The 21,863-nt window shown below is 46.3% G+C and overlaps 1 protein-coding gene across 1 annotated transcript; it reads left to right on the top strand.

The window, feature by feature from the left end:
- Nucleotides 1-4,983: 4,983 nt before the first annotated feature.
- LOC311329558 (uncharacterized protein) lies at nt 4,984-6,802 on the top strand (the record flags this gene model as incomplete). The annotated part of the gene is made up of 4 exons (XM_084461433.1): nt 4,984-5,022; nt 5,302-5,454; nt 5,652-5,744; nt 6,012-6,802. The coding sequence occupies 4 exons, from the start codon at nt 4,984-4,986 to the stop codon at nt 6,327-6,329; spliced, it is 603 nt and encodes a 200-aa protein (XP_084317559.1). The 3' UTR covers nt 6,330-6,802.
- Between the last annotated feature and the right edge of the window lie 15,061 nt (nt 6,803-21,863).

The following is a 21,863-nucleotide window of genomic DNA, read 5'->3' as shown; positions in this document are numbered from 1 at the left end:
CAATCTGAGCCGGACATTCCTCCATCTGTCAAACCACCACAGTCACCTAAAGCCGGCTGGGAGCAGGTTCTCCGTCGGAGGGAATTTTGCAATCACTGGGAAGGAGTGTTTGTAGGAACGGCCACTTCCTCTGTCACAGTTCCCTCTGTCACCCCACCACTCTCCATGACCAGGACCAGTAGAGGAGACAGCCCCGCTAGCGCCTTATCCACCCCCATGGCGTCTAGTGGTGTGCTGGCAAAGGGACAATCTGAGCCAGACACTCCACGATCGCCCGAGGTCCACTGGAGACGAGGTCCTGAGCTCGCTCTGCATCATAAGCTCTTTCGCGAGAAGTTGGAAGGAGCCTATCAAAGAGCGCCTACTTCCACCTCCGACTCTCTAATGAAGAGGGCACCTGACAAAGCCCCATCTGATCCAGTCCCTTCTGTCACAGTTCCCTCTGTCACCCCACCACTCTCCATGACCAGGACCAGTAGAGGACACAGCCCCGCTAGCGCCTTATCCACCCACATGGCGTCTAGTGGTGTGGCGCTAAAGGGACAATCTGAGCCGGACGTTCCTCCATCTGTCAAACCACCACAGTCACCTAAAGCCGACTGGGAGCAGGTTCTCCGTCGGAGGAAATTTTGCAATCACTGGGAAGGAGTGTTTGTAGGAACGGCCACCTCCTCTGTCACGGCTCCACCGCGCCTGAGGCCTGAGGACCACAAACCTGCCTGACCCACGCCTGTCTGACTACCACGCTCCTGCCTGACCCACGCCTGTCTGACTACCACGCTCCTGCCCGACCCACGCCTGTCTGACTACCACGTCCCTGCCTGACCCCCGCTTGCCTCTCCGACCTGATCCTGCCTGACCCAAGATGCTAGTGTCTGAAATGTATCTGTAACCACCTTTGAACTTTTGTGAAATAAAATCCTATTATACTCTGGGACGGTGGTTCTCAACTGTTCTGGCCTTGGGACCCACGTTTCCCCATGGTCATTAAGTCACAACCCATGTCTATAGAATTCAAACCAAGTGTGACTGCATAACTTTACACTAATATGATGATCTCTTTGAGTAGGCTTACTTAACTGGCTTTTGGGGGAGCTAATGAGATCGTTGGGGATGTGCTTTACTTCTGATGCGAGTTTCAAAGTCTGGTGCGGGTGATGGGTAGACCACTTCAGACAGTCAATGCGTGCATGTGTTTGCTCCTTCAGTGCGCTACTTGAAAAGCTGAATGGCCTCATCCTAAATATAAGTGCCAACCATGGATGTATTAGGTGTCCGGTATGTCCTACATCGATCTGTACGAGTTCACGGGTGGGACGTTACGGGTTTGACTGCCATTCCAGTGCATTTTCACGTGTAGAAGGTCGGAAAAACACGAGTTACGGGTTGCCTGGAACGAACCATAAGCCTCACCCACACCGATCTGGGTAAGTCCATCCCGGGTGGAGAAGGGCCGGCGGCCAGGATGAAATCACGGAGTCTGGAGGTGTTTGCCTCCCACTCCGCACGCCAGGTGTGGTCCGCCAATCCTGCCTCGCTGATGTTAAGATCTCTGCATTGCTGCAGAAGATCCCGTCGAGATGCGTGACTGTCTTTGCCTTCCCCCCGCGCTCTTTTAAGAGCGGCGGTGGGGACGTTTCCATTAAGGCGATAATTCATTTTTGATTGTACAGTCTGTATCTCATGGGTGCCTAGTCGAGCTACAAGCGGCATAGCCGTGTTGTAGCTCCTTTACACGGAGGAGGGGGGAGGATGTTGTGATACTAACTTGTCCATTAGTGAGTACGACGTAGCATCGCGTCACCAGTCTCTCCTCGGGGAGAAGAGCTGGTATCTATTTACTTCACTGCCTTAAACCCGCCCCCTCATCCGGCTCGAGCCTGTAGAGCCCGCCTCCAACATCCGCTTGCTTTATTTTTCCTTAACCGGTAGTTCTCCTCGCATCTTCTTTTACAATTTTCGTCAGTGTTATGCCTGGTGATGCCATCGCGAATGTTATCTACTCGAAACTTCACCATGTGCAGCCTACAGTAAAAACATTACAACAACTGTTCGTCTTCCGGTTCAGACCGGCTGATTATGCGATGCGTCATCGTGCTTCCGCTCTAGACCAGGGAAACAACACCGAACGAGAAAGGCCCCAGACTAGTACGACTTGACCAAGCCAGCCAGGGCTCCGGTCCCATTGGAAAACTGTGATGGGTCCAGGTTGAGCCGCAGAGTCTTCCCCTGTGGAAACAACAGACGTGATGACTGCAGGTCTCGCCGGTAATGTACTAGCGCGTCCGTTAGTGAATACGACGGGAGTCACGGGACCGAGCTGGCCAGGGTTCCGGTCCCATCGGAAAACTTTGATGTGTCCGGTTCAAGACACAGAGTCTTCCCCTGCTGTAACAGCAGCCGTGATGACCATAGTCTCGCCAGTGATGTTCTAACGCACCTGCAATTTCGAGCCGCGGTGTCTTCCCCTGCCTTTTTGCAGACGTGACACCAGTCGGTCTCTCTTCTGAGGTTGATAAAGGGATGTGTGCACCCACATCCGCTGTGGCCGTACTGCCCTGTTTGAATGTGTCAAAATCCCTTGGGCAGGAGGGGAATTAGCAGAGCGCTAGCCCTTCCGACGGTGGTCACAAATCAGTGGCGATTGCTCCTATAAGCCAGGGTAAGCATGGCTTACTCATACAAGTCCAAATAAAACTTCTTCTTTCAGTGAAAGAGGGCACGAAAATCAACGTTCAGACTGTTTTGGACTTAAATGCGTCTTGTATTCTGTATTCTGCCATATCGCTTAATTTTCATCCGTGTTTAGCGTTTTGGTAGTGCTCCGTCTCCCCCTACAGTCCTCATGAAAATACAGTCCACGTTACGGTCCGTTGACAGCTGTCTTACTCATATGTATGTACATATCTGGCTTCAGTACAGACACACACACTCAGACACACACACAGTCCAGCAGGAAGGCGTCCACCATGCCAGAGCCCACTTCCCTCGCTCCAAGACCCAGGAGGATGTCCCCCTCTACTCCATCATCCAATCACTGGGGCCCAAGAAACAGGAAGAGGATGTGCAGTACACCGCTGTGAAGTTGAACCCGCCCAGAGCTGCCCCCAAGTGGGCATATCCGGTCACTACAACAACATAACACGTAGGCTAGGTTACTCATTTGAAATATCTGGCTTGAATACAATGTCCACTGGCTAGTGTGATACAGCATGGGTTGTGTGTTATTATACAGTACAGTATGTGTTGTGTGTGATATAGGTATAATTATGTGTTATATACAGTGTGTGTTATGTGTGGTATAGGTATAGTTGTGTGTTATATACAGTATATGTTGTGTGTGGTATATGTATAGTTGTGTGTTATATACAGTGTGTGTTATATGTGATATAGGTATAGTTGTGTGTTATATACAGTGTGTGTTGTGTGTGGTATAGGTATAGTTGTGTGTTATATACAGTATATGTTGTGTGTGGTATATGTATAGTTGTGTGTTATATACAGTGTGTGTTATATGTGATATAGGTATAGTTGTGTGTTATATACAGTGTGTGTTATGTGATATAAGTATAGTTGTGTGTTATATACAGTGTGTTATGTGTGGTATAGGTATAGTGTGTTATATACAGTGTGTGTTGTGTGGTATAGGTATAGTTGTGTGTTATATACAGTGTGTGTTGTGTGGTATAGGTATAGTTGTGTGATACAGTATGTGTTGTGTGTTACAGTATATTCAGTATGTGTTGCATTGCATTACAGTCATTTAGCAGACACTTTTATCCAAAGTGACTTATTACAATAATTGCATTTAATGTAGATAGGTACTGTAGTAAACATACTACACTCTAAACCCGGATTTGATTTTAATTAACCTTTTGAGTGGTCATTACTTATTGTTTCATGTTTTGTAAAAAAAAGTTCTCATTACTAAATCAAGTTAGTTGTTTGTAATAGTCAGCTGAAATATGCAGTGCAATGGTCATGTTAAGCAGAGATAACTTAGTATGTTAAGTTTCTGTAAGGGGCAGGAGGGGCAAGAGCACGAGCCCTGAAGAGTCACTCTCCACCTGCTTCTGCTGCGCTAGAAAGCTGTGGCCTTTTGAACGACGACATTAGCTTACTTTTACACCAAATGGAATGGTGAGTGTGTAAATACATACATATCTTTCTGGGGAAATTGATTAGAAAAAAGGCCGCTCCGATGACAACAAGTAACGTTAGCTTATGCTATGTTATAAGGTTACCGCGTCTTGTTGGATGATCTGAGCTTAAAGCAGTTGACATTAACTTGGCTAATAACCTAACTTGTCAAACAAAAGACCAGGTCATTAGTTGGTCATTAGAAGAGGTTGGTTAATGTTTTTCAGTGCTAAAGTTAGCTTAGTGTTGCTGGCATTAGTTTTCCCCTGTCGATTCAGTTTACTATAACATGTTGTTGCATGCCACCATGTGCATTAGCCAGGCTGGCATTAGCTAGCTAGCTAGCCAGCCACTAGCTAACCTCTGTTCAAATGGTAAATGTACAGATTCAAATGAGTGTCTGTTAAAGTTGCACGTGAGGGATTTGTTGCATTTAAGCATAATTTAGCGAACATTTCAAAGGACCGGGTCATTAGTTGGTCATTAGAAGAGGCTAGCTAACATTTTGCATTTTTAAAGTTAGCTATCTTAACACGTTAGCTAGACCCAACTGCCTCTTCTGTCTAGCACATGTTGCATGCATGGGCGTGTGACTAGCTAACATGTTCATATAAATTCACGATGGTGTTTGTTTAAGTTGTAGCCTGACATTACATAAGTGATTTGTGCATGCAATAGTAGTAACTTTCAAAAAGAAGAAACATTTTACAATGGAGTTAATTTTACTGAGTTGTTGAGCTAAAGCGTTTTTTATGTTCTGTTCTACAGGTTCTTGTGAAGATGGACCTGACTTTTGCATTGAGAAGAAAAGAGGTGGTGGAGTCTAGACCTGCCATAAGCAAGATGGCGGAACGCTGGCCTGCTCTTTTCACAGAAGATCAGGTATGTTGAAGAGAGAGATGATTCAAATGTTTTTCCTTATCCATTTATCGTTATCATTATTTGATGCCATTATTTGATGTCTGGATATCCTTTTGTCATCTTTTCTGAATTTAGGTGAGCGGGATATTGGTCAGTTGTAGTTGGTTGGGGATGGAACAAGGAGTCTAATTAATAGACTAAAGACATTTCAAATACAAAAAGTTCATGTTTTTTTCCAGCTCTCTTTAGTCTTTAAATGTAATACTGGATTATGGATTCTGCCTTTTGTGTATTTTTCAGGTGTACTTGGAGTTCAACAGGATTGCTGGCAAGAACCTCAAGCAGGAGTTCTACGAAGGCATCGATCAGCACAGTCCTCGTCTGGTCGAGATATTCCAGTCTAAGAGAGGGAAAGTTGGGAAGCTGTTGACAGAGCTTACACAACAGACCAGGGTTGGTCCACACTCCATACCCATTATGCACTTGCATTGTTTTTCACAGCTTATATAATGACAACGTCACAGAAAGTACTACTGTAAAAGTTGTGCAATACAATCAAAATTGTGGTTGGTTGTTCAGCTTTCTTAGAGACCATTCATTTTCTGTCATTCTAGCTATTTAACTTATGTGGTCATTTTACTCCCCAAAAGACTACAGGGCCAACTGATATCCGGACACTGGTGCTCAGAGGGCTTCCTCTTATCCTTGGTGAGGACACCACAGACTTCTACAAAGCTGGCTTTGTAAGTAACCTCTTATTTTCTCAGAGTATCTAAAAGGACCATGACGGCATAATCGTGAATTTTCAACATTGATAGTTCCGGTCTTTGATAAACCCTGTGTGCAAACTCTGAGCATAGTCACACAGAATAAGGATGTTGCTCCACTTATCACTCATATAATCTGTCTAACTAGTTCATTTCTGTGTGATTTGTCTGACTGTCCCATGACTAGGCTATATTGCTTGATAGTTATTTAATGAGAAATCTCATAATTTTGCTCTCATGAAGGACTCTGATGATGATGACTCATACCGCCACATGGAAATTGGAATCCTCCTCGTTGAGCGTGAAGGTGCTGCACTCTCATCCCTGCATCTCAGTCCAGCCTCGGTAAAGATCATCATTGAGGGAGCAGTTGTGGTGGACAACATCGAAGACCTGCCGAAAGCTATGTGCCTTCTGTTTGGACTTGCATACGCACTGCATCTCAACTACCCCAAGTCGATGAAGCTCACATTCCAGTTCATCCAACAGGTACTCCTCACGCTGGGCCACAGTGAACTAAAACCCAAGTTACAAACATTGAAAAACCAGCTTGCAATGTAAAGAAATGCTGTCAAGTCTACTGTAAGAAGCCATGGCTGCTTTTGTTTTGTTTTTCCAGCGGCGCGCCGTGCAACCGCAGTCAGTTTGATTATAGATAAGTACATGTATATATGAAGTGGTCAGGTCACAAAGATGTAGAGTACAGAATGTAGATGTAGAGTACAGTACGTAAAGAGATTGGCCGCAATTACAGTTTGATTATAGATAAGTACACGTATGAAGTGGTCAGGTCACAAAGATGTAGAGTACAGAAATGTAGATGTAGAGTTAGTACAGTAAAGAGATACATTTATTAGTAAGAAGTGTATGTTCACACACAGTTCACACAAACACACGCATACACACATACGTTTTTAGAGGCTTGCCAGTTTTAATGAAGCTCTGTATGTGTCATTCACATCTGTTGTCTGGAAAAGTTTTAGATTGTTGCAATCCTTTGCAGATTTGATTTAATTGCAGAATGCATTTAATAGCAGTGGAATAGAAGTGTATGTTCACACACACAGTTCACACACGCATCCTCACACAAACACAGACACACATTTTCGAGGCTTGCCAGTTTTCATGCAGCTGTGTCATTTGTGTCATGTGTCATGTGTGGCAAAGTTTTAGATGGTTGCAATGTCAAATTCAAATTGTCAAATAAAATATATTGTGTAACATTTAAATGGATTGTTTGATTTGTTCTTTTTATTAAAGCATAATGTATTTCATGCAATCTTCAAAATCAAAAAAGTATAATTAAATTAGAAGAAAATACATTAATTATATTAACAAATGACTAAGTAATGATAAATAAGTTTATGTAGTATGTTTAACTTAAAGTAGTTAGTTTATTAAACTTAAACTCACATGATATGTCAACTGCATCCAATTAAGGTTATATGTTAATACAACTTAACCTGTTTAGTTTTGCCTTGTGTAAAAACTAAAGTGGTTTAAGGCAACGGGTTTCCACGCAATTTTCTAGTAATGTCAACTAATTCGGGCTAAGAGTGTACTACTCGTACTACTGGAGGGGGAGATGGGTGGGGAGAGAGAAATAAACTAAGTTTGATTCAAATGCAACTTCGTGATGTTGAATAAATGTAGTAATTCTGTTATAAGTGCGCCCATCTGTGTTATGATGAATGATATGGTCAGACTAGGCTGCTCCTGCAGCTGTTGGCTGTCATGACTGAACAATGAATTCATACATTGTCAACGATGATCACATGAATGAGAAATGGGTAATTTCCAATAGTATACAGTAGGGTGCTCCTACATCCATAGCACTGGTCTCCAAACGGTCTTCATCAAAACTATGTTTTGGTTGGGTTCGCGGCTATTCAGGGACTGAGGTAGGCCTAATGTTAACGGAGCAAGACAAGTAGCCGTTTCGTCAGCACTTTGTGGTTGTGTCTCAAAGTAGGCTACTTTATGAATAGAATAACAAGACCCGGGGGGCTTTAATCGGCCACACGACACCGCTCTCTCTCATCGGATCATGGGCTGTGCACTCGGGGTTCAGGAGCGCAGCGCGCCTCTGTCGTGGGCTCCTTTCAAATCCTAATACGAGTAGTCTTCAAAATAACAAAACTCCCTTGAATATTATTGATTCATAGAGAGCGATTACCCCTATTTCATATCGCCAATAATGCCTATCCATCTCTATCGAAAACGTGGACAATTAACGACTGCAGCGCTGAGTGACACTATAGGCCTACTATCGGTTGTTATCCGACCAGCCTTTTAGCGCTCCAATTTAATTCTGAATGTGGGAGTGTATTAAATAAGGGGTCTTAAGCAAAAAGAAAATAGCTTCAATCTATTTAAATCTAGCCATACATTTATTTCAATTAGTTGGCCGCCTGGACTAGCCGTCAAGTCACGGTGTCCTATCCGGTCTGTGACATCACGGGCACTACGGCGTAACATGTACACGTCACAGCGGCAAGGTACATATCTGGACTAGCCGTCCAATCACAGTGTTCTATCCGGTCTGTGACATCACGGGCACTACGGCGTAACATGTACACGTCACAGCGGCAAGGTATATATCCTGCTGTAACAAGTGGACAAGCTTCAGTGTGGTGTTTGCCATGAAAAGAACATGTTGCTAAAGATGCTACTTTGCCAATATGTTCGCTAGTGCAATAAATCATATTTTTAGAACCCGAGAGAGGGTGCCGTGTGGACATGCATACCAAGGTCCTGCGGCGAAGCCCTTTCAGACCCCGATCCTGGAACTTGAGTTGACAGAACTCTGCCCGGGAGTTTTGATTGCTCTTGCTCTCTCTGTGATCCTGATTGTGTTTTGGCTATTATATCAATGGAGAAATCGCCAACGAATCATTAAGGTTGGTAATCAAAGTTTCATTGTACTTTAATCATACAATTCAAACAAATACAGAAGCTGCTCTGTCTTTGTGAAGCCTTAATGACCTCAACATCCATCTTGTATTTCCTTTATAAATTAGGATGAAGACCTTGAAGTCATTTATTGGTAAGTTCATAATGTTTTTTTCAGTGTATCCAACCATGTGTGTGTGTGTGTGTGTGTGTATGTGTGTGTGTGTATGTGTTTGTTTGTGCGTGCACGTGTGCATGCATATGTGAGATGTGTGTTTATGTGTAAAATGTGTGGTATGATGCATTTTGATTGTACAAGTGTACTGAAATCATCAAAAGTCATTTTATTTTATTTTATTGTATCTCAAAAGGGCCAAGCTGGACGGTGTGGGTTGTCCAGGACAAGAAGATTCATGTTCTGACTCCTATGATCCGGGGGGCTGTGGACAAGACCCGGTGTCTGAGATGAGTAGAGGCTCCGCCCCCGTGCCACCTGCCGTCGTCGCCGAGCCCTATCCGAAACACAAGGGCAAATCTGCGCTGAACGTTCCTCTCTCAGCCGAGGCTGACTGGGATCGTCTGGTGCTGCCTCGCTGTCAGAGGCTCTGTTGCAAGTGCTCCGGTCCATTTGACACAGCCCCGTCTGTCACCGGTTCATTTAACACAGCCCCGTCTGTCACCGGTTCATTTAACACAGCCCCGTCTGTCACAGCTCCATCTGTGCCCTGGGCACTGTCTGTCACCGGTTCATTTAACACAGCCCCGTCTGTCACAGCTCCATCTGACACAGCCCCGTCTGTCACCGGTCCATTTGACACAGTTCCGCCTGTCAGCGGTCCATCGGTCAGACCTCCATTCTCCATGACCAGGACCAGTAGAGGAGACAGCCCCGCTCATGCCTTATCCACCCCCATGGCGTCTAGTGGTGTGCTGGCAAAGGGACAATCTGAGCCAGACACTCCACGATTGCCCGAGGCTCACTGGAGACGAGATCTGGAGCTCTCTCGGCGTCGGAGGCTCTTTCGCAAGAAGTGGGAGGGATTCTTTCAAGGGGCGACCACTTCCACCTTAGACTCTCTTATGAAGAGGACACCTGACACAGCCCTGTCTGTCACAGGTCCATCTGACCCAGTCCCTTCTATCAACGCTCCATCTGTCAGATCACCATTCGCGATCACCAGGACCAGTAGAGGAGACAGCCCCGCTAGCACCTTATCCACCCACATGGCGTCTAGTGGGGTGGCGCTAAAGGGACAATCTGAGCCGGACATTCCTCCATCTGTCAAACCACCACAGTCACCTAAAGCCGGCTGGGAGCAGGTTCTCCGTCGGAGGGAATTTTGCAATCACTGGGAAGGAGTGTTTGTAGGAACGGCCACTTCCTCTGTCACAGTTCCCTCTGTCACCCCACCACTCTCCATGACCAGGACCAGTAGAGGAGACAGCCCCGCTAGCGCCTTATCCACCCCCATGGCGTCTAGTGGTGTGCTGGCAAAGGGACAATCTGAGCCAGACACTCCACGATCGCCCGAGGTCCACTGGAGACGAGGTCCTGAGCTCGCTCTGCATCATAAGCTCTTTCGCGAGAAGTTGGAAGGAGCCTATCAAAGAGCGCCTACTTCCACCTCCGACTCTCTAATGAAGAGGGCACCTGACAAAGCCCCATCTGATCCAGTCCCTTCTGTCACAGTTCCCTCTGTCACCCCACCACTCTCCATGACCAGGACCAGTAGAGGACACAGCCCCGCTAGCGCCTTATCCACCCACATGGCGTCTAGTGGTGTGGCGCTAAAGGGACAATCTGAGCCGGACGTTCCTCCATCTGTCAAACCACCACAGTCACCTAAAGCCGACTGGGAGCAGGTTCTCCGTCGGAGGAAATTTTGCAATCACTGGGAAGGAGTGTTTGTAGGAACGGCCACCTCCTCTGTCACGGCTCCACCGCACCTGAGGCCTGAGGACCACAAACCTGCCTGACCCACGCCTGTCTGACTACCACGCTCCTGCCTGACCCACGCCTGTCTGACTACCACGCTCCTGCCCGACCCACGCCTGTCTGACTACCACGTCCCTGCCTGACCCCCGCTTGCCTCTCCGACCTGATCCTGCCTGACCCAAGATGCTAGTGTCTGAAATGTATCTGTAACCACCTTTGAACTTTTGTGAAATAAAATCCTATTATACTCTGGGACGGTGGTTCTCAACTGTTCTGGCCTTGGGACCCACGTTTCCCCATGGTCATTAAGTCACAACCCATGTCTATAGAATTCAAACCAAGTGTGACTGCATAACTTTACACTAATATGATGATCTCTTTGAGTAGGCTTACTTAACTGGCTTTTGGGGGAGCTAATGAGATCGTTGGGGATGTGCTTTACTTCTGATGCGAGTTTCAAAGTCTGGTGCGGGTGATGGGTAGACCACTTCAGACAGTCAATGCGTGCATGTGTTTGCTCCTTCAGTGCGCTACTTGAAAAGCTGAATGGCCTCATCCTAAATATAAGTGCCAACCATGGATGTATTAGGTGTCCGGTATGTCCTACATCGATCTGTACGAGTTCACGGGTGGGACGTTACGGGTTTGACTGCCATTCCAGTGCATTTTCACGTGTAGAAGGTCGGAAAAACACGAGTTACGGGTTGCCTGGAACGAACCATAAGCCTCACCCACACCGATCTGGGTAAGTCCATCCCGGGTGGAGAAGGGCCGGCGGCCAGGATGAAATCACGGAGTCTGGAGGTGTTTGCCTCCCACTCCGCACGCCAGGTGTGGTCCGCCAATCCTGCCTCGCTGATGTTAAGATCTCTGCATTGCTGCAGAAGATCCCGTCGAGATGCGTGACTGTCTTTGCCTTCCCCCCGCGCTCTTTTAAGAGCGGCGGTGGGGACGTTTCCATTAAGGCGATAATAAATTTTTGATTGTACAGTCTGTATCTCATGGGTGCCTAGTCGAGCTACAAGCGGCATAGCCGTGTTGTAGCTCCTTTACACGGAGGAGGGGGGAGGATGTTGTGATACTAACTTGTCCATTAGTGAGTACGACGTAGCATCGCGTCACCAGTCTCTCCTCGGGGAGAAGAGCTGGTATCTATTTACTTCACTGCCTTAAACCCGCCCCCTCATCCGGCTCGAGCCTGTAGAGCCCGCCTCCAACATCCGCTTGCTTTATTTTTCCTTAACCGGTAGTTCTCCTCGCATCTTCTTTTACAATTTTCGTCAGTGTTATGCCTGGTGATGCCATCGCGAATGTTATCTACTCGAAACTTCACCATGTGCAGCCTACAGTAAAAACATTACAACAACTGTTCGTCTTCCGGTCCAGACCGGCTGATTATGCGATGCGTCATCGTGCTTCCGCTCTAGACCAGGGAAACAACACCGAACGAGAAAGGCCCCAGACTAGTACGACTTGACCAAGCCAGCCAGGGCTCCGGTCCCATTGGAAAACTGTGATGGGTCCAGGTTGAGCCGCAGAGTCTTCCCCTGTGGAAACAACAGACGTGATGACTGCAGGTCTCGCCGGTAATGTACTAGCGCGTCCGTTAGTGAATACGACGGGAGTCACGGGACCGAGCTGGCCAGGGTTCCGGTCCCATCGGAAAACTTTGATGTGTCCGGTTCAAGACACAGAGTCTTCCCCTGCTGTAACAGCAGCCGTGATGACCATAGTCTCGCCAGTGATGTTCTAACGCACCTGTACTTAAATGCGTCTTGTATTCTGTATTCTGCCATATCGCTTAAAGAAGTGAAAGGCGGTTGTGGTGTGGCATTTCAAAATAAAGGACCTCTAAATTGTCATAACTATATTTCCTTAATATTCAGATTGGAAATAAAAGGAAATCGCCCATAATGCCGCACCTACTCCAATCCAGAGAGCTAGCAGACCACCCCTGGCTCTGGGTATATCCCAGTTATTTTCAGGACATTCTGATGTGGCATTTCAGAATAAAGGCTCTCTAAACTGTTCTATACAACCTACTGTTTCCTGCAATTTCAGGTTAGGATTAAAAGGAGACCGCCCATAATGCATCAACACTTCCACTTCACAGTACTAGTAGACCACCTGAGGATGTCACCCAGTGATTTTCAGGACATTCTGATGTGGCATTTCAAAATAAAGGCCCTCTAAACTGTCCTATACGACCTACTGTTTCCTGCAAATTAGGATTAAAAGGAGACCGCCCATAATGCATCAACACTTCCACTTCACAGTACTAGTAGACCACCTCAGGGTGTCACCCAGTGATTTTCAGGACATTCTGATGTGGCATTTAAAAATAAAGGCCCTTTAAACTGTCCTCTACGACCTACTGTTTCCTGCAATTTCAGATTAGGATTAAAAGGAGACCGTCCATAATGCATCAACACTTCCATTTCACAGTAGTAGTAGACCACCTCAGGGTGTCACCCTGTGATTTTTATGACATTCTGATGTGGCATTTCAAAATAAAGGCTCTCTAAACTGTGCTATACGACCTACTGTTTCCTGCAATTTCAGATTAGGATTAAAAGGAGACCGCCCATAATGCATCAAAACTTCTACTTCAGAGTACTAGTAGACCACCTCAGGGTGTCACCCAGTGATCCTCAGGACATTCTGATGTGACATTTAAAAATAAAGGCCTTCTAAACTGTCCTATACGACCTACTGTTTCCTGCAAATTCAGATTAGGATTAAAAGGAGACCGTCCATAATGCATCAACACTTCCACTTCACAGTACTAGTAGACCACCTCAGGGTGTCACCCAGTGATTTTCAGGACATTCTGATGTGACATTTCAAAATAAAGGCCTTCTTAACTGTCCTATATGACCTACTGTTTCCTGCAATTTCAGATTAGGATTAAAGGGAGACCGCCCATAATGCATCAACACTTCCACTTCACAGTACTAGTAGACCACCTCAGGGTGTCACCCAGTGATTTATATGACATTCTGATGTGGCATTTCAAAATAAAGGCTCTCTAAACTGTCCTATATGACCTACTGTTTCCTGCAATTTCAGATTAGGATTAAAGGGAGACCGCCCATAATGCATCAAAACTTCCACTTCACAGTACTAGTAGACCATCTCAGGGTGTCACCCTGTGATTTATCTGACATTCTTATGTGGCATTTCAAAATAAAGGCTCTCTAAACTGTCCTATACAACCTACTGTTTCCTGCAATTTCAGATTAGGATTCAAAGGAGACCGCCCATAATGCATCAACACTTCCACTTCACAGTACTAGTAGACCACCTCAGGGTGTCACCCAGTGATTTTCAGGACATTCTGATGTGGCATTTCAAAATAAAGGCTCTCTAAACTGTCCTATACAACCTACTGTTTCCTGCAAATTCAGATTAGGATTAAAAGGAGACCGCCCATAATGCATCAACACTTCCACTTCACAGTACTAGTAGACCACCTGAGGGTGTCACCCAGTGATTTTCAGGACATTCTGATGTAGCATTTCAAAATAAAGGCCCTCTAAACTGCTATACGAATGACTGTTTCTTGCAATTTCAGATTAGGATTATAAGGAGACCGCCCATAAAGCATCAACACTTCCACTTCACAGTACTAGTAGACCACCTCAGGGCGTCACCCAGTGATTTTCAGGACATTCTGATGTGGCATTTCAAAATAAAGGCCCTCTAAACTGTCCTATACGACCTACTGTTTCCTGCAAATTCAGATTAGGATTAAAAGGAGACCGCCCATAATGCATCAACACTTCCACTTCAGAGTACTAGTAGATCACCTCAGGGTGTTACCCAGTGATGTTCAGGACATTCTGATGTGGCATTTCAAAATAAAGGCCCTCTAAACTGTGCTATACGAATGACTGTTTCTTGCAATTTCAGATTAGGATTAAAAGGAGACCGCCCATAATGCATCAACACTTCCACTTCACAGTACTAGTAGACCACCTCAGGGTGTCACCCAGTGATCCTCAGGACATTCTGATGTGACATTTCAAAATAAAGGCCTTCTTAACTGTCCTATATGACCTACTGTTTCCTGCAATTTCAGATTAGGATTAAAGGGAGACCGCCCATAATGCCTCAACACTTCCACTTCAGAGTACTAGTAGACCACCTTAAGGTGTCACACAGTGATTTCCACGACATTCTGATGTGGCATTTCAAAATAAAAGCCCTCTAAACTGTCTTATACAACCTACTGTTTCCTGCAATTTAAAATTAGGATTAAAAGGAGACCGCCCATAATGCCCCAACACTTCCACTTCCGAGTACTAGTAGACCACCTCCCGGTGTCACCCAGTGATTTTCAGGACATTCTGATGTGTTATTTCAAAATAAAGGCCCTCTGAACTGTGCTATACGACCTACTGTTTCCTGCAGTCTCAGATTAGGATTAAAAGGAGACCGCCCATAATGCCTCAACACTTCCACATCATCGTACTAGTAGACCACCTCACGGTGTCACCCAGTGATCTTCAGGACATTCTGATGTAGGATCTCAAAATAAAAGCCTTTTAAAGTGTTAAAAACTGCTTAAATCAGGGTTAAATCAGGATTAAAAGAAAAAGACCCATAATGCAACAGAAAAGGCATAATGCCTTTGAATTTGCCCACTCTTTGTATACTTTTTGTAATGTTATTAGGTGGTCTAGCTTGTAAAAGCCAGCCCAACTTGTGATATTCCCACTATTTCTTTCTTTCTTTCTTTCTTATTATTCTCCTCAGTGTTTTGGCCCTTAACTACTTCTTCATACTTTGTGCTAGAAACTTCATTCAAACTTTAAAATCTCTTTAGCTGTTTCCCGGATGTATTCAGATTTTTTATTTTTTTTTAAATAGTTTTTTAGTAATTTAACTTTTAATAGTAATTTTTGTGACATTGAAACTGCTGGTGGAATGTTCAGTATCATGTTTTTAGAGTGCTGGCAGCTGTTGCTTTGAAAATATTCACACATTTTGTAAACTGCTGGCACTCCTACAGTTTTGAAAGCTCACACACATATTATACATCAAAACGTTCACACAACTGTGCTGATTCGTACAATGTAAGTATCTAAGCTGTGTGACTTACAGTTTTCACGGTATGACGATTTGTTCGGCACATGCGCTCCCCATTGAAACGTATGGTGCCACACTAACTTTTGAGATGCTAATTTTGCATTTGTACCGATTTTCTAACTTGTCGCCATGCCTACAGTTTTAACAGCTCATACACATATACATCAAAACGTTCACACAACTGTGCTGATTCGTACAATGTAAGTATCTAAGCTGTGTGACTTACCGTTTTTGAGGTATGACGATTTGTTCGGCATCTGCGTTCCCCATTGAAACATATGGTGCCACACTAACTTTTGAGCTGCTAATTTTGCATTTGTACCCTTTTTCTAACTTGTTGCCATGCCTACAGTGTTTAAGCTATACAGACATAGTATACCTAGAAATGTTCTGCAAGTTCTCAGGATTCCTATGGTGTCGATATATAAGCTGTAACATTTATAGTGTTTGCGATAGAGCTGTCTGAAGCAGACCATGTCTAGGATCAGAGTGTCAGTTGGGATTAGAGTGGTGGCAGCTGTTGCTTTTTTGAATTTGCGTGAATGTGCAGCCTCTCTTAAAGGTACAGGCACCCTTTTATAACTAATGTGGTAGCACAGAACTCAGCCAAAGTGGAATAGAGACACATGATCTTCACTCCACAGAACACACTTCGGAGTCTCGCCACCACGCCACAGACCCCCCTGAGTGGGCTAGAGATGCACGGTCTTCGCCGGTGGGTGCATGGAGATTGGCCGGTCTGCAGTAGTACTAGCAGTAGCTGTTACATACAACTGCAGCAGGTAGCCCACCTCACATTTTCTCCATGAAATGTACTTTCTAGTTTACTTTACTATGCACTTTTTGTCACCTGCACCTTATGTGAAGCAATCTGTGCATTCGTGCTGAGAGGGGTGCTATACAAATAAACTTTTACTTACTTACTATAAAAGCCTTTTAAAGTGTCAAAACTGCTTAAATCAGGATTAAATCAGGATTAAAAGAAAACTACCAATAATGCAACGGGTTCTATACTACACAGTGGTGGTAGGCCCCGTCTCGGTATGAATCATGAAGTTTCACGAGATTCTGATGTGCCATTTCAAAATAACTGCCTTCTAAATTCTCAAAAACTGCTTAAATCAAGATAAAATCAGACTTAAAAGATAACTACCGGGTTCTAAACTACACAGTGGTAGTAGGCCTCGTCCCAGTCTGACTCATGAAGGTTCACAAGATTCTGATGTCCATCCATCCATCTTCATCTGCTTATCCGGGGTCGGGTTGCGGAGGCAGCAGCTCCAGCAGGGGGCCCCAGACATCCCTTTCCCTAGCAGCATCAACCAGCTCCGCCTGGGGAATCTTTAGCCACTCACAGGCCAGTGCGGAGATGTAGTCCCGCCACCTAGTCCTGGGTCTACCCCGCGGCCTCCTCCCAGCTGGACACGCCTGGAACACCTCCTGGGAGGCGAGGCGCCCAGGAGGCATCCTCACTAGATGCCCGAACCACCTCAACTGGCTCCTTTCGACGCAGAGGAGCAGCGGCTCTACTCTGAGTCTCTCCCGGATGACTTAATTTCTCACCCGATCTCTCAGGGAGACCCCAGCAACCCTCCGGAGAAAACTAATTTCATCCGCTTGTATCCGTGATCTCATTCTTTCGGTCATGACCCATCCTTCATGACCATAGGTGAGGGTGGGGACGAAGATAGACCGGTAGATCGAGAGCTTTGCCTTTTGGCTCAGCTCTCTTTTCGTCACAACAGTGCGGTAAAGCAACTGCAGAACCGCACCAGCTGCTCCGATTCTCCGGCCAAACTCCCTCTCCATGGTTCCCTCACTCGTGAACAAGACCCCCAGATACTTGAACTCAGTTTCCTGCTGAGAACCATGGCCTCAAATTTAGAAGTGCTGATTCTCATCCCAGCCACTTCACACTCAGTTGCGAACCTATCCAGAGAGTGCTGGAGGTCGCAGGCAGATGATGCCATCAGGACCACATCATCTGCAAATAGCAGCGACGCAATCCCCAGCTCACGGAACTGCAAACCCACCTCCCCACGGCTATTCCTCGATATCCTGTCCATGAAAATCACAAACAGGATTGGTGACAAAGCGCAGCCCTGGTGGAGGCCAAACCACACCGGAAAGGAAGACAACTTACTGCCGAGGACCCGGACACAGTTCTCACTCTGGGTGTACAGGGATTGGATAGCCCTAAGTAGGGACCCCCTCACTCCATACTCCCGCATAACCCTCCACAAGACCTCTCGAGGGACCCAGTCGTAAGCCTTCTCCAAGTCCACAAAACACATGTAGACAGGTTGGTCAAACTCCCAAGCCCCCTCCAAGATCCTCGCGAGAGTGAAGAGCTGGTCGGTGGTTCCACGACCAGGACGAAATCTGCATTGTTCCTCTTCGATCTGAGGTTCGACTATCAGCCGGACCCTCCTTTCCAGCACCTTGGAGTACACTTTCCCTGGGAGGCTGAGTAATGCGATGCCTCTATAATTGGCACACACCCTCTGGTCCCCTTTTTTGCATATTGGGACCACCACCCCAGTCTGCCACTCCTTTGGCACTGACCCAGACTTCCACGCAATGTTAAAGAGGCGTGTCAACCAAGACAGCCCCTCAACACCCAGCGCCTTCAGCATTTCTGGACGGATCTCATCAGTCCCTGGGGTTTTGCCACTGTGGAGTTGTTTGACTACCTCAGCGACCTCCTCCAAGGAAATTGATGACCCTCCATCATCTTCCGGCTCGATGGAGGGTGGATTAGTTGGGTTCAGGAGTTCCTCAAAGTGCTCCTTCCAACGCTCAACAACCTCCTCAGTTGAGGTCAGCAGTGTCTACTCCTTACTGTATACAGCTTGGATGGTCCCCCGCTTTCCCTTCCTGAGGTGTCTGATGGTCTTCCAGAAACACTTTGGTGCCGATCGAAAGTCCTTCTCCATGGTTTCTCCAAACTCCTCCCACACCCGCTGCTTTGCCTTGGTCACGGCCGAAACCGCAGCCCTCTGGGCGAGTCGATACCCTGCAACTGCTTCTGGGGTCTCCCGGGCTAACATAACCCGGAAGGACTCCTTCTTCAGTCGGACGGCTTCCCTGACCACCGCTGTCCTCCACGGTGTCCGAGGGTTACCACCCCTTGAGGTACCTATGGCCCTCAGGCCACAGCTCCCAGCCGCAGCTTCAGCAATGGAGGCTTTGAACACAGACCACTCATGATCGATGTCCCCAACCTCCACAGGGATGCCTGAGAAGCTCAGCCGGTGGTGGCAATTGAAATCTCTCCGGACAGGCTCTTCCTCCAGACGTTCCCAGTTCACCCTCACTACACGCTTGGGTTTTCCAGGTCTGTCCAGAAGCTTCCCCCGCCATCGAAACCAGCTCACCACCAGATGGTGATCAGTGGACAGCTTTGCCCCTCTCTTTACCCAATTGTCCAAAACACATGGCCTCAGATCAGATGATACGATAACGAAATCGATCATCGACCTACGGCCTAAGGTGTTCTGATGCCAGGTGTACTTGTGGGCATCCTTGTGTTTGAACATGGTGTTTGTTATGGACAAACCGTGACTAGCACAGAGGTCCAACAACAAAACACCACTCGGGTTCAGATCGTGGTGGCCATGCCTCCCAATCACGCCCCTCCAAGTTTCTCCATCATTGCCCACGTGTGCATTGAAGTCCCCCAATAGGACAGTAGAGTCCCCTGCAGGAGCCCCAAATAGGACTCCACTTAGGGTCTGCAGGAAGGCCGAGTACTCTGAACTACTGTTCGGTGCATAAGCACAAACCACAGTCAGAGTCCCCCCCCCACAGTCCTAAGGTGCAGGGAGGCGACCCTCTCATCCTCTGGGGTGAACTCCAGCACAGAGGCGCTCAGCTGGGGGCTAGCTAGTATAGCCACACCTGCCTTACGCCTCATACCGTGAGCAAGAACAGGGTCCAACCCCTATCCAGGAGTTTGGTTCCGGCGCCTGTGCTGTGCGTGGAGGTTAGCCCCACCAGGTGTAATTGGTATCGCTCCCTCCCTCACAAGCTCCGGTTAATTCCCCCCTAGCGAGGTCACGTTCCATGTCCCCAGAGCCAGCCTTTGCTGCCCGGGTCCGGTTTGTCGGTGCCCCCCGCCTTCACCGCCACCTAGTTGGCAGCGCACCGACCCCGACAATTCCTCCCGCGGGTGGTGGGCCCACGGGACAATGGAGGATGAGATGGTGTTGCCATGTTGCTTGTTCGGGCTGGGCCCGGCCGGGCTCCGTGGTAAGCCCGGCCACCAGGCGATCGCAGGTGGGCCCTCCGTCTGGGCCTGGCTCCAGATGAGGGCCCCGGGCTTCCTCCGGGCCGGATTTCTCTTCTTTTTAGATGTTCTGTCATCAGGGTTTTTTTTACCTGTAACCCCAGGTAGCTAGGGGGTACTACCACTTGCCAGAGGTGGACCCCCAGACTAGTGGAGGGAAGGATGCATCTTACTTCTCCATTCTAGTTTTGCACTGAAAACTAGCCACTGCCCTTTCTATTCTGATGTGCTATTTCAAAATAAAAGCCTTCGAAAATCTAAAAAAACCTGCTTAAATCAGGATTAAATCAGGATTAATAGAAAATTACTCATAATGCAACAGGTTCTATACTACACAATGGTAGTATGCCCCATCCCGGTCTGACTCAGTAAGTTTCACGAGATTCTGATGTGCCATTTCAAATTAAAAGCCTTCTAAATTAAAAAAAAACTGCTTAAATCAGGATTAAATCAGGATTAATAGAAAACTACTCATAATGCAACGGGTTCTATACTACACAGTGGTAGTATACACCTTCACGGTCTGACTGATGGAGATTCACGAGATTGTGATGTGCCATTTCAAAATAAAAGCCTTTTAAAGTGTCAAAAACTGCTGTTTTTTAGAATTTAGAAGGCTTTTATTTTGAAATGGCATATGTGTCCTGAAAATAACTGGGTGATCACCCTGAGGTGGTCTACTAGTACTCTGAAGTGGAAGTGTTGAGGCATTATGGGCGGTCTCCTTTTAATCCTAATCTGAAATTGCAGGAAACAGTAGGTCGTATAGCACAGTTTAGAGGGCCTTTATTTTGAAATGCCACATCAGAATGTGATATAAATCACAGGGTGACACCCTGAGATGGTCTACTAGTACTGTGAAGTGGAAGTGTTGATGCATTATGGGCGGTCTCCTTTGAATCCTAATCTGAAATTGCAGGAAACAGTAGGTTGTATAGGACAGTTTAGAGAGCCTTTATTCTGAAATGCCACATCAGAATGTCCTGAAAATCACTGGGTGACACCCTGAGGTGGTCTACTAGTACTGTGAAGTGGAAGTGTTGATGCAATATGGGCGGTCTCCTTTGAATCCTAATCTGAAATTGCAGGAAACAGTAGGTTGTAAAGGACAGTTTAGAGAGCCTTTATTTTGAAATGCCACATCAGAATGTCATATAAATCACAGGGTGACACCCTGAGATGGTCTACTAGTACTGTGAAGTGGAAGATTTGATGCATTATGGGCGGTCTCCCTTAAATCCTAATCTGAAATTGCAGGAAACAGTAGGTCATATAGGACAGTTTAGAGAGCCTTTATTTTGAAATGCCACATCAGAATGTCCTGAAAATCACTGGGTGACACCCTGAGGTGGTCTACTAGTACTGTGAAGTGGAAGAGTTGATGCATTATGGGCGGTCTCCCTTTAATCCTAATCTGAAATTGCAGGAAACAGTAGGTTGTATAGGACAGTTTAGAGAGCCTTTATTTTGAAATGACACATCAGAATGTCCTGAAAATCACTGGGTGACACCCTGAGATGGCCTACTAGTACTGTGAAGTGGAAGTGTTGATGCATTATGGGCGGTCTCCTTTTAATCCTAATCTGAAATTGCAGGAAACAGTAGGTTGTATAGGACAGTTTAGAGAGCCTTTATTTTGAAATGCCACATCAGAATGTCCTGAAAATAACTGGGTGACACCCTGAGGTGGTCTACTAGTACTGTGAAGTGGAAGTGTTGATGCATTATGGGCGGTCTCCTTTTAATCCTAATCTGAAATTGCAGGAAACAGTAGGTTGTATAGGACAGCTTAGAGAGCCTTTATTTTGAAATGCCACATGAGAATGTCATATAAATCACAGGGTGACACCCTGAGATGGTCTACTAGTACTGTGAAGTGGAAGTTTTG

Source organism: Borostomias antarcticus (assembly GCF_949987555.1).
Source record: "Borostomias antarcticus genome assembly, chromosome: 2".
NCBI classification, from domain to species: Eukaryota; Metazoa; Chordata; class Actinopteri; order Stomiiformes; family Stomiidae; genus Borostomias; species Borostomias antarcticus.
The sequence above is the reverse complement of the archived record's forward strand: the minus strand, read 5'-3'. Positions and strand labels throughout refer to the sequence as shown.